At 35.7% G+C, this 16,304-nt stretch overlaps 1 protein-coding gene across 2 annotated transcripts in view; it reads right to left on the bottom strand.

Annotated features, from left to right (window-relative positions):
- The window catches only part of LOC119079434 (diuretic hormone receptor-like), a 99,144-nt gene that overhangs the window by 13,371 nt on the left and 69,469 nt on the right, over window positions 1–16,304 (bottom strand). For both annotated transcript variants that reach the window (XM_037187348.1, XM_037187347.1), the window contains exons 3-6: window positions 11,103–11,226; window positions 10,916–10,971; window positions 10,710–10,852; window positions 2,894–2,987 (exon numbers count right to left, since the gene is read on the bottom strand). In XM_037187348.1, coding sequence (XP_037043243.1) covers window positions 2,894–2,987; window positions 10,710–10,852; window positions 10,916–10,971; window positions 11,103–11,226 — 417 coding nt within the window. The remainder of the gene's footprint in view (window positions 1–2,893; window positions 2,988–10,709; window positions 10,853–10,915; window positions 10,972–11,102; window positions 11,227–16,304) is intronic.

Genomic DNA, 16,304 nt, shown 5'->3' with positions numbered 1-16,304 from the left:
TTTGCGATTTCCGTTCATACTTTGCCGTCTTTTCCATTTGGGTAAGTGCTAGTGGCTCAAAAAAAAAACTGACGCTTAAACGAAATCTGCCGCAAAAAAAGCAGAAGACTTTCAACCAAAATGACAAGAACAAAAATTTATTTATTTTTCAATATCCATGGCGCCGAAAAGGTTAAAAGCGGCACTGACACTCCACCCCTTGAAAAGGCGTCAAGGTGACGGAACGTTGAGCGACTCAGACATAGCGTATTTGCTTTTTTGAAGAAGCCAACAAGCGAAAACTGTAGTAAAATCGCATATTAAAAAAAAACCTTTCACTTCATATGTTGCGTCCCGTTACAAATGATAAGTTTTGCTACACAAGACGCTACGTTGGCTATAGAATATAGTTCGGAAAAGGTCAAATGTGGGGTGGGTCGATTTTCCCAATTTTAAAATCCACAACCAGTAGGTTGTGTGGTTTGAAGAGACGAATCGATCTGCATCATTAGTTTTTGATATCCGATTACTTTTGAATATCCCATCACAACTTTTACGAGTTCAGCGCCTTACTTAGTTTTGAGATTTTTGTAAATTTTTTTTCCGTTGGATTCTCTTCAAATAAGTAAGTTGAAGACTTGTAATGATAAAAAGAAACTAAGCGAAGCTTTTTGAAAAAAAATGTCCGAAATTTGCACACTTGTTCCACAATTTTCACATAAAAGTTCATAATTTTCACACAAAAAATTCATTTCGATTCATAGTCTCGGTTTTTGTTGCTATCTTGCAAAGAAAAAATAAAGTACACAACAGAAATCAACAAATAGTGTGAGTGAGGAGAGTGAGTGGTCCCACTTGATCACATCGTTTATCGAAACTCCTGTCGAATAGCGAATATATTGGTCCGATTGAAAAACTAATTACTGTTCCGGAGTTCTGAGGTCATGTGCTAGACGCTAACACTTTATTTGACTAAAATCCTCCGAGGAAAATTTAATAATTTTTCTCTTTATATTACTAACATTGGATCTATTGTAACGACATTGTAGCGAAGCATTTTCCTATTGATAAGGTAAAAGAATAGTAGACGATAAACAATGACTGCCGCAGTACCGTACCTGTAGAGCCCCCAGAAAGACGGAAAAAATCTGCATTTTGGCACCAACGTTTTTTCCAAGACTTCTGTAGTCTTGCAGCACAAAAGTACAGGGTTCATTTATATGTGGAGCGATAGTGGGTGAGGCCAGCTACAACACCACATACTCAGTTCCGTGGAACACCGAGGAAGGCGGACTACGAACATCGGCTATATTTTAGTCATAACTCTCGTGGATCTACTCTCACCAAGCAGTGCATATACTCTACCTGTAGGTCTTTCGAAGGCCGATATTCGTACAACATTACAATAATTTAAAATAATCTTTTCTTGAGTTCATGCCGAAAAACTGTTTTCGGTACCCTCTGACATGTCTTTACTTTTGAACGCTTTTCACAGAAAATATTTTCTTTTCTTTTTCAAAAAATTGAAAGATTGCTAGTATTGACGAGTCCAGCGAGGTATCACTCATTGAAATCGGAGACCGCTTTGTTCCCAAAGTTAATTAAATCACCTGAAATTTTTGTCGGTAAGACTCTTAACTATAAAAAATTCCAATGACTCACTTTTATTTTCGTCTGCTAACAAGTCATCATACGCCTGGCTTATACGCAGGGACTATTTCTGAGAAATCGGGTTTCTCAAAACTATCAAATTTCTTAGAAATGTTTCAAATTTTTTAAAGCTTTTAAACATGTTTCAACATTGTAATTTTATGTCTGTTTATGTCTTTTATACAGAAGTAACCAAAGAACTTGTACAGTCGAAATAAATAAAGAAGAAGTAATTCAAGCCTTCGATATAAAAAAAAAAAAATAGTTTTCAAGTATTTATCAAAACTAGCTCTCTAAATCAGTTCCAGAAACGTTTAATTTATTATTAACATCGTTAGACACTTAACAAAGTTAATTTTCTTACATTTTATTCATAAAAACAACAAAAACATTTTGTAAAATTTTGAGAAACTTAAAGAAATATTTCTCAAATTTCTCAAAAAAAATCTCGAAAATAGTCCTTGATTATACGTGAGAAGATATCTATCTTTCTCGGTAGCTTCTCTTCGTTGAACACACGTGAACGAATAAAAAAACAAGCTTGAGCATGTATTGGCCCCTCAGCGTCGCTACTCACTTCCATTTCTGCCATTATAACTACTCTTACTCACTAAGAGTAACCAAATGTGACGATGGTTCATTGTTAACAATGTAATACAGAATGTTAAGTTTAATTGTCGGAAGTAATAGAATGAAAGATAAAAAACATTAAATCGATAGTACTATTTGTTGCGTTCTGTTATTTACTTTATTTTTTCTTTGCAAGATAGCAACAAAAACCGAAACTATGAATCGAAATGGATTTTTTGTGTAAAAATTATGAACTTTTATGTGAAAATTGTGGAACAAGTGTGCCAATTTCGCACATTTTTTTTCAAAAAGCTTCGCTTAGTTTCTTTTTATCATTACAAGTCTTCAACTTACTTATTTGAAGAGAATCCAACAAAAAAAAAAAAATTACAAAAATCTCAAAACTAAGTAAGGCGCTGAACTCGTAAAAGTTGTGATGCAGATCGATTCGTCTCTTCAAGCCACACAACCAACTGGTTGTGGATTTTAAAATTGGGAAAATCGACCCACATTGTACAGTAAATAATAAATCCACCAATAAACAAAGTCTCGTCCAACGTTAAATATTAAAGGAAGGAACTACTTCCACTACCAATATTTTACGTGAACGTTTTTTACTTTTTAGTTAAAACATTTCATGCGATTCCTCAGAATTCCCATTTCATTAGCATAATAAACAACACTTCAATAATACCTGTAACGACAGCGTCAATATCCAGAGCAATCCTGATAAAATGTAGGTCAAAAATAAATTTGCATGGATGGTGTTTCTTAGGCATCGAAGATCTCTGCAAATATATATAAGAAAAATAGTATCGAGTGAGGCGTATAATTTGCACCCTTGGTGTAGATTTTATCATGAAATTGAATGGAATTTTCTGTTCTTCTATTAAAAAATGGAAATTGAACGGAAAAAGAAAATTGTTGAAAGAGCAATCCTATGCTTGACAAGTGAAGGTTGTAAAAAAGTAATAAATTTTGATGAGAAATAATAACTGTGTGCAATACAGCTGATGCGGATATCTCGTATGCCGATGGCAAATGCTCTTTTTATTACATTGAAATATTGCAAGTATTATAAAATGAGATCAACAATTTGTGCTCAAACAGTATCGTAAAAAATATCATACACCTAGCTACAGGTCTTCGTTACTTTTTGCTGTGAAGGTTAAACATTGAATGAAGGATTTGGTTTCAAATACCTTTTTTTGCTCGTAATTTCTTATTTCAAAAAAACAGTCGATCAGAATGGAACGCACTTTATTTTTGAACTTTATTGACGAGCATGAATAAGCCTCATTTCAAAACATCAAGCAATTTGTTTTATTTTTTTATTTTAATATGCACAAGAGAGAAGATTTGGTCTCTGATACCATTTAGACCAAACACAGCTTACGGTGAAATTGTGTGTACGCACTTGTTATACGTACGCACGCACCGTATGTTTTGTTTTGGCTTCACCGTTTTGATTATGTAGACAGTCTATACCATTCAAGAACATATTAAAGCTATTTCATCTGTTAACTACATCAACGATTAAGAGTGAATTCGCGAATTCTTCGAACAATCGGATGCTCTTCCTATCCGGAATTTTCAAATGAAAAACAAAATAATCGGAAGCATTTTACAGCGGACTATTTTATGTGGTCTACATAGGTAATGGTCCCTAGGAAGTAAAAACAATTTTTTGAAAATTATTCGATGATTTTCTGCCCAGATAGATAGTCGAAAACCGAAGACATGCATTTTTATTACGGCGTCGCATCCGGCTACACAAACGTACAAAGTCGTGTGAGGTGTCATTTGAAAGGTAACTGCATATTCTTTCGGATCTCGTTGGGCTTAAAATTCATTTACGAGCGCTATTTCGGAGAACTACTTATGGTTGCCATGCAGCGGACAAGCTGCAGAAATAAAAAAAAAAAATGTTTCCCTGATTGCTGGTCTCAGCTTTACAATGACACCAAACGTGTAGTGACACGGTGAATGTACTTTTGAAGTGTAAATTTTAGGCTCACATCCGAAGATCTACGAACATCGATAAGATTTGATCAAAAGTTTTCTGGACCATTTACTATTGTTGCTGTCTCACAGTCTCCTGGTTTCAGTAGGTACAACCAACGATCTGACATACCCGAAATAAGCGGCAAAAGGCAGGGTTTTTTTTTCCACCAGAGGTCCACCACGTTTTCAAACAGCTTTACCACTAAAACGACACTTCGGAGAGAGGTCAGTTATACCTCGTTGGGCTCGTAACGATGCAAGGATTGTATCCAGCATGGAAATTGTCAGAGCACTATGTGAGTGCTATGAAATTGTCGAAGAATTCGCGATTTCACTCTTAAGATAGACGATAAGCTCTCACTAAATGTTTTTAGCCCCGTACGAAGTACTGGGGGCTTATAAGATTAATATGCCGTTTGTAACACGTCGAATTGGAAGCAGACAGTAAGGGCAAAGCATTTGGTTATGTTCATAGATGACGAATCCGCAATAAAAAAAATGTCCGTCCGTCCGTCCGTCCGTCCGTCCGTCCGTCCGTCCGTCCGTCCGTCCGTCCGTGACCCCTCTAGCTAGAGTAAATCGCAACCTTTTTTTAAAATTCTTTTTTTCCCCGATTGGTATCGACAAAAGTAAGGTCAAGTTCGAAAATGGGCATGGTAGGGTCGGCCCTTCCAGAGCTAGGGCCCTATAGGTGTTTTTCAGTCTTTCGACGAAATCTACCGAAATATGCACGCAATAGCTGCTTGTGATATATCAAATGAAAGGTATTGACGAGTAGAACAAAGTTGCTGAACATTGTTTTTGGGTAAGATGCAACGTGGGCTTGTTGGGAGGGCTCAAAGGTCGTTACTCGGCCCTAAGTGTTTTTTGCACATAAATCGAGTAAATCTCATCCGATTTTGCTAGTTTTAGTTTTTTATGGAAGGTAATTGAATACCGAAAAGAACGTGACGAAAAAAGTTTCAAATTAGGGTCCTTGGACTAAGGCCGCTACTCGGCCCTAAGTGTTTTTTGCACATAAATCGAGTAAATCTCATCCGATTTTGCTAGATTTAGTTTTTTATGGAGTCTAATTGAATACCGAATAGAATGATGGCGAAAAAAGTTTCAAATTTGGGCCCTTGGACTAAGGCCGCTACTCGGCCCTAAGTGTTTTTTGCACATAAATCGAGTAAATCTCATCCGATTTTGCTAGTTTTTGTTTCATTTGAGAGATAATTGAATGACGAATAGAATGATGGCAAAAAAAGTTTCAAATTTGGGCCCTTGGACCAAGGCCGCTACTCGGCCCTAAGTGTTTTTTGCACATAAATCGAGTAAATCTCATCCGATTTTGCTAGATTTAGTTTTTTATGGAGTCTAATTGAATACCGAAAAGAACGTGGCGAAAAAAGTTTCAAATTTGGGCTCTTGGACTAAGGCCGCTACTCGGCCCTAAGTGTTTTTTGCACATAAATCGAGTAAATCTCATCCGATTTTGCTAGTTTTTGTTTCATTTGAGAGATAATTGAATGGCGAATAGAATGATGGCAAAAAAAGTTTCAAATTTGGGCCCTTGCACTAAGGCCGCTACTCGGCCCTAAGTGCTTTTTGCACATAAATCGAGTAAATCTCAACCGATTTTGCTTGTTTTTGTTTCATTTGAGAGGTAATTGAATACCCAATGGAAAGTTGGCAAAAAATTTTGGGTTTCTAAAATAATGTCGTAAATTGTTGGTTTTATTTGAAAGGTACTTCGTACGGGCTTTCGTAATTGCGCTATGCGCAATTTTAAAAATGAACAGTTTCAGTAAATTTGACAATGCGCAACTTGACTTGCATTTTGGTAACATACGCATTAGAGGGTTGTGGACGTATTAGGGTTCCGAGCTTATTAGGGCTACGGACGTATAATGGTTGCGGACAAAATTGGATTACGGGTTGTACGGGGCTAAGTCGCAGCAAACGCTCCGACTGTTCTGATGCCTTGTTTTTTAAAGAATTTGTCAATAATGTTGAAGCAAATGATCTACAAATTAGTTGAAAATACTCAGATCAAAACGATTAAAAGTTTCGATAACTTCATGGGGAATGTCTGTAAAATGTTAAACAAAATCTGAAGTCATTTTGGCCTCAGGAACCGAAATATTTTGATATTTTTAAAGGAGATACGACCTCATAGATTCTCATTAAGAGAGTTATTGTTTTAAAAAAATCTGAAATTGGTATAAACAGAAACCCAAAGGTTTGCGTAGTACAAGAAGAAGAAGGATGAATCCACACGAACCCGCTCTAATACCTATCCCACCCTATTTAACTGTGCATAACTCTTTCCCGCACTGTTCCATGCAACAGATAAATATCTCTCATTTCTCAACGAGTGCAACGAAAAGAAAAATTAAATTAAATATGGAAAATGTTACAATTCCACTCTCGTACCAATTTTTTCCTTTAATTTGTGAGAATGGTTTCAGAACTGTTACCCTGCTGGCATACATTATAAGAGACAGCATAGAGCACAATGTGTTTAAAGAAACGAATGCAAGATTGAAGAAATATTTCCTTACAAGAAGACTCCGGTATACCCCTTTCTCCAATTATTTTCATCAACTTTAATTACTTCCAGCTGAAAGCACTAATATGTGATCGGATTACTACTGAAACCTTAAGTTTGCTCCACAATCAAATAAATCAAGTCCCAGAGAGACAATGCCACTAAAAATAATCGTTATTTACCGTTCGCAAATGTCAACACTCATCTACTTTTAATTAATTGGTGGACGTACACACAGCGTGTCTGCCTTGCATCTTCGTTTTTTTCCGAGCCAGTGTCTCGTATGACTCTATAAATTTCTGTTCCTAAGTATACATCAAACATATTAGCAAAACATACGAGACTCACACACATTTATTATGTATGCACAACGCAAAATAAATATTGTTCCACGACCTTATCGTAGCACATTGAACGTACAAAAGAAAATGCAAAAGCTTTTCTAATTACCATATGGATGAAGGGAGGCTACATGCTCCAACTTTTACATTCTTCTATAAGTCGGATAAAGCGTAAAATATTACTTTTTATTAAAAACATGTTTCGCCATGAACCGGGGCTTGTTAATGGTGAGGGCAAAATGTATGAAGTATGTACGATCCAAATGTTTATTTAAATAGGAACTGGAGGTAGAAAATTGAATTAAATTTGAAGCTGAGTTATTACGCACACACATAATGTCGATTCGCATTTTAGTTTTTCCTATGGTGTTTTTATTACCGACACAGGTATCCTATCCTACCCATGATTCAATTATGACAATCTCTTTGCATAAAAGTACTTTGCTGACGATTACATAAATAGAATTTTAATAATTACCCTTCCTGAGAGCCTTCCTGCCTTGTATTTCGTGAATTTGAGAGATCGTATTTCCATTTAACCTGTAGCGCGCTATATAAAAATAGAATCCAAACCTCTATTATCATAATAATGTTCGCAAACTTGATGCTGAGCATGGTAGAAAAGATATGGAAATTTTTTGCATTTTTTGTTTGTACTAGTTGCTGTCGTTTTGATATTTGTGGAGGACGAATTTTATTTTTACAGAGCAGCCTTCCATCACTAGACTACTAGAAACGAGAGCTCAACTTGATGAATAAACTTCTAGTATAAGTAGACGATACTTATAGTGATTCTGACATTGAAATGAAAGCCATAATGGAATATAAAACCGTTCCGTGAAAGCATTTCTGATGTAAAAATGAAAAATTTTAAAAGAAAGTTCGTCCACTCCATGGTAAGTTTTATTACCATTTTTATCATTCAAAGCACATTCAGTGACTATGTCAACGGCGCACTTTAACGGTATAAATCGGGGAGCATTCATGAATTTTGCCATAATTTTTCCTCGATTTATCTTTTCACCAGTCGAGGAAGGTCTGCAGTAGGAGTTTTAAACAAGTTTTAAATGCAACTTCACGTTTAGGATATATTGTTTTGTTGTAATCTACTACTCTGTCTGACTTTGTACTTTAACAGGACAATTGAAAAATTTTGTGTGAATTTTGTTGATCCGAGACAAAGCCGAGGTCAACCATCACATGAAAACTTGACTTTTCATTTTCATTCTGAGTTATGGAATGGATGGTTGAAACATGAAAAGTATAGTTTTCGACGCATAGCATGGAAAACACATTACGTTTTACTGAATACTCTTCAATTTAGTCAACGATATTTAGTGCCCACTTTGTCTGCAAAAGTTTCGTTTTTTCTCCAAGTACTTTTCTATCATGTCTCTTCAATTTTCATTTTGTCAAAATCACTCCCCCACTCTAGGGTTAATGGCATTTAAAGATGTCCCCTTGTTCAGAAACTATAAAAGTACCTAATTTGTTGAGTTGCAGCTGCAGACTACTCTCAGTTCAACATGTTGAAAGCAGCAATGTAAAAATGTAAAAAAAAAACGAAACAACAAGAAACTGCAACCTTAAAGTGAACACCTTGTTCCACTTTGAATGGGTTTTCAGGTAGTTCTTGCATGGCAAAATTAATTTGAAAGACAAGTTTATATGCTGCAATATTTTGTGTTTATAGACAGTCGGGTGAACTTTGTTATTATAAATTCAAAAGCTGGAAGAGATAAAAATTGAAATAAACAAAGGAGTGTAGAATTCGGTGAACCAAATTCTAGTGGAATCATATTTTCCTTTCGCCTGTTTAATTTACAATTAAAATTCTCTGAAAATGTCCTGGAGTCACTATGATTTTTATAAATTACAAAAGCTCAAGGTTCAACGTTGTATATGTTTATGCACGACGAAAAAGTCTTCTATCCATTTAAGATGAGGAAATAGAACGAATTTGGTGACAAATTGTTTTCATAACTTTTCGCCTCGTTCACCACGAGTAGACGACCAACTTTCAAAATTTATTTAAAAGCCTTCAAAGTGAACAAAAATTAAGACAAATTGGTGTAAGATATATGACACGACACACCAGAGAAAAAAAACGTTGGTCATCAAATGAAGTGACGCTCTTGAATTTTTAAGAGAAATCGATATGGCTGATGGCGGAAAAGTTTAATTTTATTCGATCAAAAAACTTTTTCTGAAACTTTTTATTTCCTCATTTATATTTAGAAACATTGGGATCGGGTCGGAAGCTAACTTAGAACGAAATAACGTCTCTATTGTTTTCCGTCTTTAGGCCAGTACGAGTCACTGGTCTTATCCCTGTAGTTATATTCTACTAAAATGTATCTTAGGACAGGATAGTTACGTTATACATCTACCATTCGTACTGCAAAATGGGCAGTTTTACGAACAAGCGTATCACCATGTAATTCAGAAATCTATTACTTATTGTGTTTAAAGCCATCGTCTAGTGTCCGATACAAAATCTAATACTTCATTTGTTTAACCATACGATCTACTATAAATTAGATAACATTAACCGTAGCTCGTCATTTATTTTTGTCGTTGATGTTGATAATAGATGACACGTCGCTTCTAAAAAGTTAGAAGTTTCCATTTGACCGTATGCTTCTGTTTCACTCTATTTACGCTCCTCTATCGTAACTTTAACACGGTGACTATTCGTTTGTATGTATAAAGAGTGGATGAGATGCATTATGTTCACAAACGACAAATAATTTGCCAATTGCCGTTAAAGGAATAGTTGCAATGACGATTGAAGAAAAGTAGTAACTATGTAGTATGTAAGTATGTCAAAGTTAGTGGCTGATAATCTGTAAAAATGTTTCAATTCGACCACTCTTTCTTACGGACTCAATGTCATACAAAGGATTTGTTACAACGGAAATTTTGTAGTTTTTCGATGAAAAGAGTTTGTACGATGCCAAATAGTTTTCATTTGAATGGTTCAACTTGAACGGTTTAGCAGCGTATAGCTTTGCTTTTCCTACATACAGTCGTGAAAATGTAGGAACTAAAAATGTCAAACCAATTTAAGGTTTCATTTTACATCCAATGACGTAAACACTTTCCCATTCATGCATTACATAGGGTAAACAGATCAGTTACGAGCATGTCTGACTCGATTTTCTCTTTCAGTGCCCGTAACTGACATAGGTCTCAAAATAACCCGTTTACCCTTTATCTTGAACTCATTTGGTAACGCTTGTGGAATTTAAGAAGAAAAAATAAATCGTGCGAGTCTTGCCTACCGCCCCCCATGGGCTTGTTAAAGCACAGTTCTACAATGTCATTGAAAATTAAGTGCCTTCGTTTAATTTGAAGTAAAGTTTCCCAATTGTATTCCTATCTACCTATTCATCTACATAAAAAAGGAATGAAAAGGAGAAACTCATTAGAGTTTCTTTCGAATTTTTCTTCGTAAGGGAAGGCGGTAATACGGGAATGATATTAGGATTTGATTTAATTATTTTCAACAGACTTATAAACTTCATTTGCTGTAACATGTTCTATATCCGACAACGTTAGTTAGAACTCATTATTAATTGTTATGGTCGTTGTCGATAACAGATGATCCATCACTCCTACGTAATACTTACTTGAAATGAACAAAAACCGCTACAGCTAACGTTAATGAAATCAGACTAATTGAATATCCAATGTAGTAAACAATCGTTGGCAACTCAATATTTGGCTCGAATTCAGATACAGCAGACGACTCAGGAACGTGAATGCATAAATCCTTGTTTGAGATGATTTCGATCAATTAAGCTGTACATATCGGTGTTAAAATGAAATTACTTACATAGTTGGTGTAGTTGTCCCAATTACCATCCAAATTACAAAATCTTGATGCATTTTCTGTATAAATTGAAATTGATTAATGGGTTTATGCAGTACACGTGCGGTCTGTATGATGTATGTTTATGGCAAGTGAATTTCAATTCATAATATGTCGCGTGAAAGAGGCATAAAATCATTAAATTTCTTACTTGAAATGTCATAATGTACACCGCTTAGCTCAGCGAGACATGGTAATGTAGCCAATGAACCTTTAGGTGTTCGTGGCCAACAGAGTATCGAGTCGAACGATGTGGGGCAAAATCGATCCGCATCCTGTAAAATTGTTGTTGCGATTTTAAAATGCGTGCAAAATGAAACATAGAAATGTGATACTGGAATATGGAAAATAAATTACGAAGAACGAGTTCAGGGTAGGATGTATGTTTTCCTTTAAAAATTTAAAGCATTTTTCATTTGAATTTTCATGAAGTCTTGTTGAAGAGTGCACGACCACTATACCATTAATCGGATTTCGAAAGAAGGGGTCTAGTAACATTCTAACCCAAACAGAACCCAGCAAGGAATGAGACATCAGATCATGTTGGTTTGGATACATGGACATCCTGCTCTTGGTTCCGCGTCTCTCGTGAATGGATTAAAACCCTTCTTATCGATCCCGCATTCACTATGTAATAAAAGACTGGTCTGAATTTTACTAAATACTGGATTGGGTATAGCGGAGGAACGCACACAGAGAACTTCTCCCCAGCGCCCGATAACAAGTAGGCCATAAGGAGGGAAGTATAGGAGCGATAACTGAGCATTATGGTCTGAACAAGCATCTGGCAAAGATGGGAATGAAAAACTATCCCAATTCCTGTGGCATCGGAGAAGAAACCGGCCTCTTCATCATTGGTGAATGCCGGAAGTACTGCCTCCTGCAATTCAGAATGGTAGGTGGTCATGACAGGAAGTTTTAATTGATTTGCATGATGCACAGGAATAGAAACAAAGGGTTGGGTCACAAGACCTGGAAACGGACCATTCCGAATGGCATTCTAAACTTCTATGCCCGACTGTAAAAAAAGTACGAAATCTATCCATAAAAAAACTTATTTTACTTTACACATTGCTGGTCATAAACACCAGTCACTTATTCGATAGAACTGAGTGGATAACATAATAAACACTCCCCATAGACAATAGAACAATAAACAGAATGCCTGCACAGAACACAACGGTCGTATATTTTATAGTTGTGTGTTATTTATATTCTCAAAGAGTTTAACAACATCGATGATAAATAAATAACAAGAAAAAAGCTTAACTGCCTTTGTGAACCGTTGCATTTGAGACCGTGTAACGAGAGTGTATGTTTGCAACAGCAGTTTTTGCTGGTGATTGTTGCTTCAAATTTACATAGCCAAAGAGCGAGTAATGCCTAAGCGATTTTCAATTTTCTGCATTCATAGTTTTCACATTTGCCTTTTTAGCGCGTGGAAAACTTTTATGGTTTTTTAATTGAAATCTGTCATGAGGGAAATACATGAGCTTCATCCACACAAAAACGAGCCATCAGAACAGTCGGAGCGTTTGCTGCGACTGAGCCCCGTACAAACCCGTATATCTATTGCGTTCGTGACCCTAGTGCGTCTGTCACCCTACTTTGATCGTAAGCCTATTGCGCCGGTTAATGTAGTTAAAGTAAAATTATTATGTAATATGTACATCTTACAAATTGCGCATAGCGCAATTACGAAGCCCCGTACGACGTTCCTTTCAAATGAAACAAAAATTTCAAATCGCCCTAAAATTTTATTTTTTTGAAGGGCCTAGTATCGGCCTCCCAAATTTAAATTTTTTTCAACTACATTCTATTCGGCCTTTGATTACCTTCCAAATGAAACAAAAATTACGAAAAACGAATGAAATTTGCTCGAGTTATATGTAAAATACACATAGGGCCCTAGTATCGGCCTCAGTCCGAGGACCCAAATTTTTTTTTTCAACTACATTCTATTCGGCCTTTGATTACCTCCCAAATAAAACAAAAATTACGAAAAACGGATGAAATTTGCTCGAGTTATATGTAAAATACACATAGGGCCCTAGTAGTGGCCTTAGTCCAAGGACCCAAATTTAATTTTTTTTCAACAACATTCTATTCGGCCTTTGATTACCTTCCAAATGAAACAAAAATTACGAAAAACGGATGAAATATACTCGAGTTATATGTGAAATACACATAGGGCCCTAGTAGCGGCCTTAGGCCAAGGACCCAAATTTAATTTTTTTTCAACAACATTCTATTCGGTATTCGATTACCTTCCAAATCAAACAAAAATTACGAAAAACAAATGAAATTTACTCGAGTTCTATGTAAAATACACATAGGGCCCTAGTAGCATTTCACTTCTAAGGCCCTAACTCACGGCCCACTTACCCGATTTAAAAAAAAAAAAATTTCTGGATTGGTATTGACAATACCTATCATTTGCCGTGTTACATTTCCATCGTTTATTTTGCCATAAATATCACCAAAAGACCTTAAATCACTTAGGTGGCCCTAACTCACGAAGGGCCGACCCGAATATGCCCATCTTCGAACTTAGCCTCACTATTTCGACTATCTTTCAGGGAAAAAAAAAATTTTGAAATCGGATTTGATTTACTCAAGATATCGACGTGACAGACGGACAGACGGACAGACGGACAGACAAAATTTTTATTGCAGATTCGTCATCTATGAACATAGGCAAACACTTTGCCCTTACCGTCTGCTTCGAATTCCATCAATTACACACGGCATCGTAAACCTATAAGCCCCTTTGTACTTCGTACGGGGCTAAAAACAATGATAACATTAGCTTGGGCGTAATTTTTCATTCATGTAGTTCTTTATCTTTATTTAAAGGCTAAAAAGCATACATTTGGGCGTCATATATTGGATTTTAGTTTACTTTTGATGATGTCTTTCCACAAGAATTCATTTTCAAAAATGTATGACCGCAATAGAGACCACGAATGTGTTAGCTTTCAAAAGAAAGTATATTTGGTTGTATTTTAACCAGTTCTAAGAAAACTGAGCTGCTCATGAAAATCTCGTTAAACTGCTCACGCTTCTCAGAGCCGGTCAAACGAAGAGAACCAAAACCGAAGGGGCCGCACTGAAAAGAGTTGCATAGATAGCGTAGTTAATAAGGACCAAAATATTTACAGATCGGGTAGAGACAAACCAGTGATTGGATATTGTTTGGGATGTAAAAAAATTAGGTTTTGGAAGGGTAACCCAAAAATCCACTCCATACTTCCCCCCCCCCTTTCAGCCCTTCAAACTTCAAATGCAGAGGCTTCTTGTATGAATTATTGTGAAGCGACGAATGAGCGTACAACATTGAGTGGGTACTCAAATGAAAGCTAAAAGATCAAAGTTTTTTTCTCTACAAAAAAATTTCCAGAATTTTCCGATTTCCTTGGAATTTTTCCAACTTTTCTTAAAAACGAAGTTTTAAATTTGAGGTTAAAGTTAAATATTTTTTGAAATTAGTTCACAACAATATTTTTTTCTTCGCTATTATCGTTTAGCATCCCATTACCAAACTTTTTACAAACAAAAAGTATTTTGATGTTCCGCAATTGAAGCAGTTATCGTAAATTTTCATCAAAAATTGGTACCCTTTTTGTATGGCAAATTTTTTTCGTCACATTTTTTTTTTATACAGGTGTGATAGTTGTTGGGTAGGCTCAGAGTGCCTCAAAAACGAAAGAAAACAAGTTTTTAGATTTTCAAAAATGATTCCGGTCTCGAATTCGGCTAAAATATTGAAATTTTCCACCCTCGGCGAACTTTGTCGAACACTACAAACAGCAAAATCGACTCAGACACCATAAGATTACCCCTATCACAATGCTACGACTCTCAGCTTTCAAACGATACCAAACACTCCATATTAAATTTAAAAAAATTATGACTTAGCATGTGAAATATGTGGTGGGACCCCATTTCTTGCAAATTTTGAAATATGTGAGAGCTGACTAAAAAATGCAAAATAAACTTACCTAAAAGATGGTGAATGGACAATTTCGAGTAAAGGTCTTTCACAATATGCATATATGAAGTTGTAAACTGGTTTATTTTGCATTTTTTAGTCAGCTCTCACATATTTCAAAATTTGCAAGAAATGGGGTCCCACCACATATTTCACATGCTAAGTCATAATTTTTTTAAATTTAATATGGAGTGTTTGGTATCGTTTGAAAGCTGAGAGTCGTAGCATTGTGATAGGGGTAATCTTATGGTGTCTGAGTCGATTTTGCTGTTTGTAGTGTTCGACAAAGTTCGCCGAGGGTGGAAAATTTCAATATTTTAGCCGAATTCGAGACCGGAATCATTTTTGAAAATCTAAAAACTTGTTTTCTTTCGTTTTTGAGGCACTCTGAGCCTACCCAACAACTATCACACCTGTATAAAAAAAAATGTGACGAAAAAAATTTGCCATACAAAAAGGGTACCAATTTTTGATGAAAATTTACGATAACTGCTTCAATTGCGGAACATCAAAATACTTTTTGTTTGTAAAAAGTTTGGTAATGGGATGCTAAACGATAATAGCGAAGAAAAAAATATTGTTGTGAACTAATTTCAAAAAATATTTAACTTTAACCTCAAATTTAAAACATCGTTTTTAAGAAAAGTTGGAAAAACTGCAAGATAATTTCATGGTATTACGGTGTAATGACTGAAAACTCAGAACCGGAAGCAGCCATATTAGCCCAGTCAACCTGTCGGAGCCTCATCTGCCCTCTGCTTTGTAAGTCACACAATAAAAGTGCAATTTCTTCACTAGTTGAACAAATAACTATTTCGACAAGGGTAGAGTTTGTTTGTCCGAGCCGAAGTTGAGGTACACCTACACTTCGAAAAACAGTTTTCAGAGCAAAGTGCTCAAAATTGTTTCCAAATTAATGAATTACCCAGCAGCATCCAGTGTAATTCTGTTTTACTGCCTATGAAAATTCACGAAAAATGAACCGATTTAATCGATCATTTTCGCAGGGGCTAATTGCTATGTAATGTTTAACTTTCGCATGGGGCAGGCAGTGAACCAGTTTTTTGTCTCAGATCGAGTTCATTCATTCAAAAATTACAGATGTTTTCCATTTTATTGAATTTCAAAAAATATTTGTAGCTTTCTACGTCGCGAGGCATAAATTTGAATTCTAATCAAGTCAGTTGTAACAACAACATTTTCCGAATTCCATGAAAATGTTCATATTTTTGATTTTTTTTGCTTCTTGTGTGTATATCAGGAGCAATGATGTTATAATAAGCAAAAGCAAATAATTTAGATTTAATTTAATACGGTTCGCAACATCATGGGGCCTTGTATTATATCCAGAATCGAGTCATA

Source organism: Bradysia coprophila, unplaced genomic scaffold (assembly GCF_014529535.1).
Source record: "Bradysia coprophila strain Holo2 unplaced genomic scaffold, BU_Bcop_v1 contig_324, whole genome shotgun sequence".
Classification (NCBI taxonomy): domain Eukaryota; kingdom Metazoa; phylum Arthropoda; class Insecta; order Diptera; family Sciaridae; genus Bradysia; species Bradysia coprophila.
This window is presented reverse-complemented; position numbering and strand designations above follow the sequence as displayed.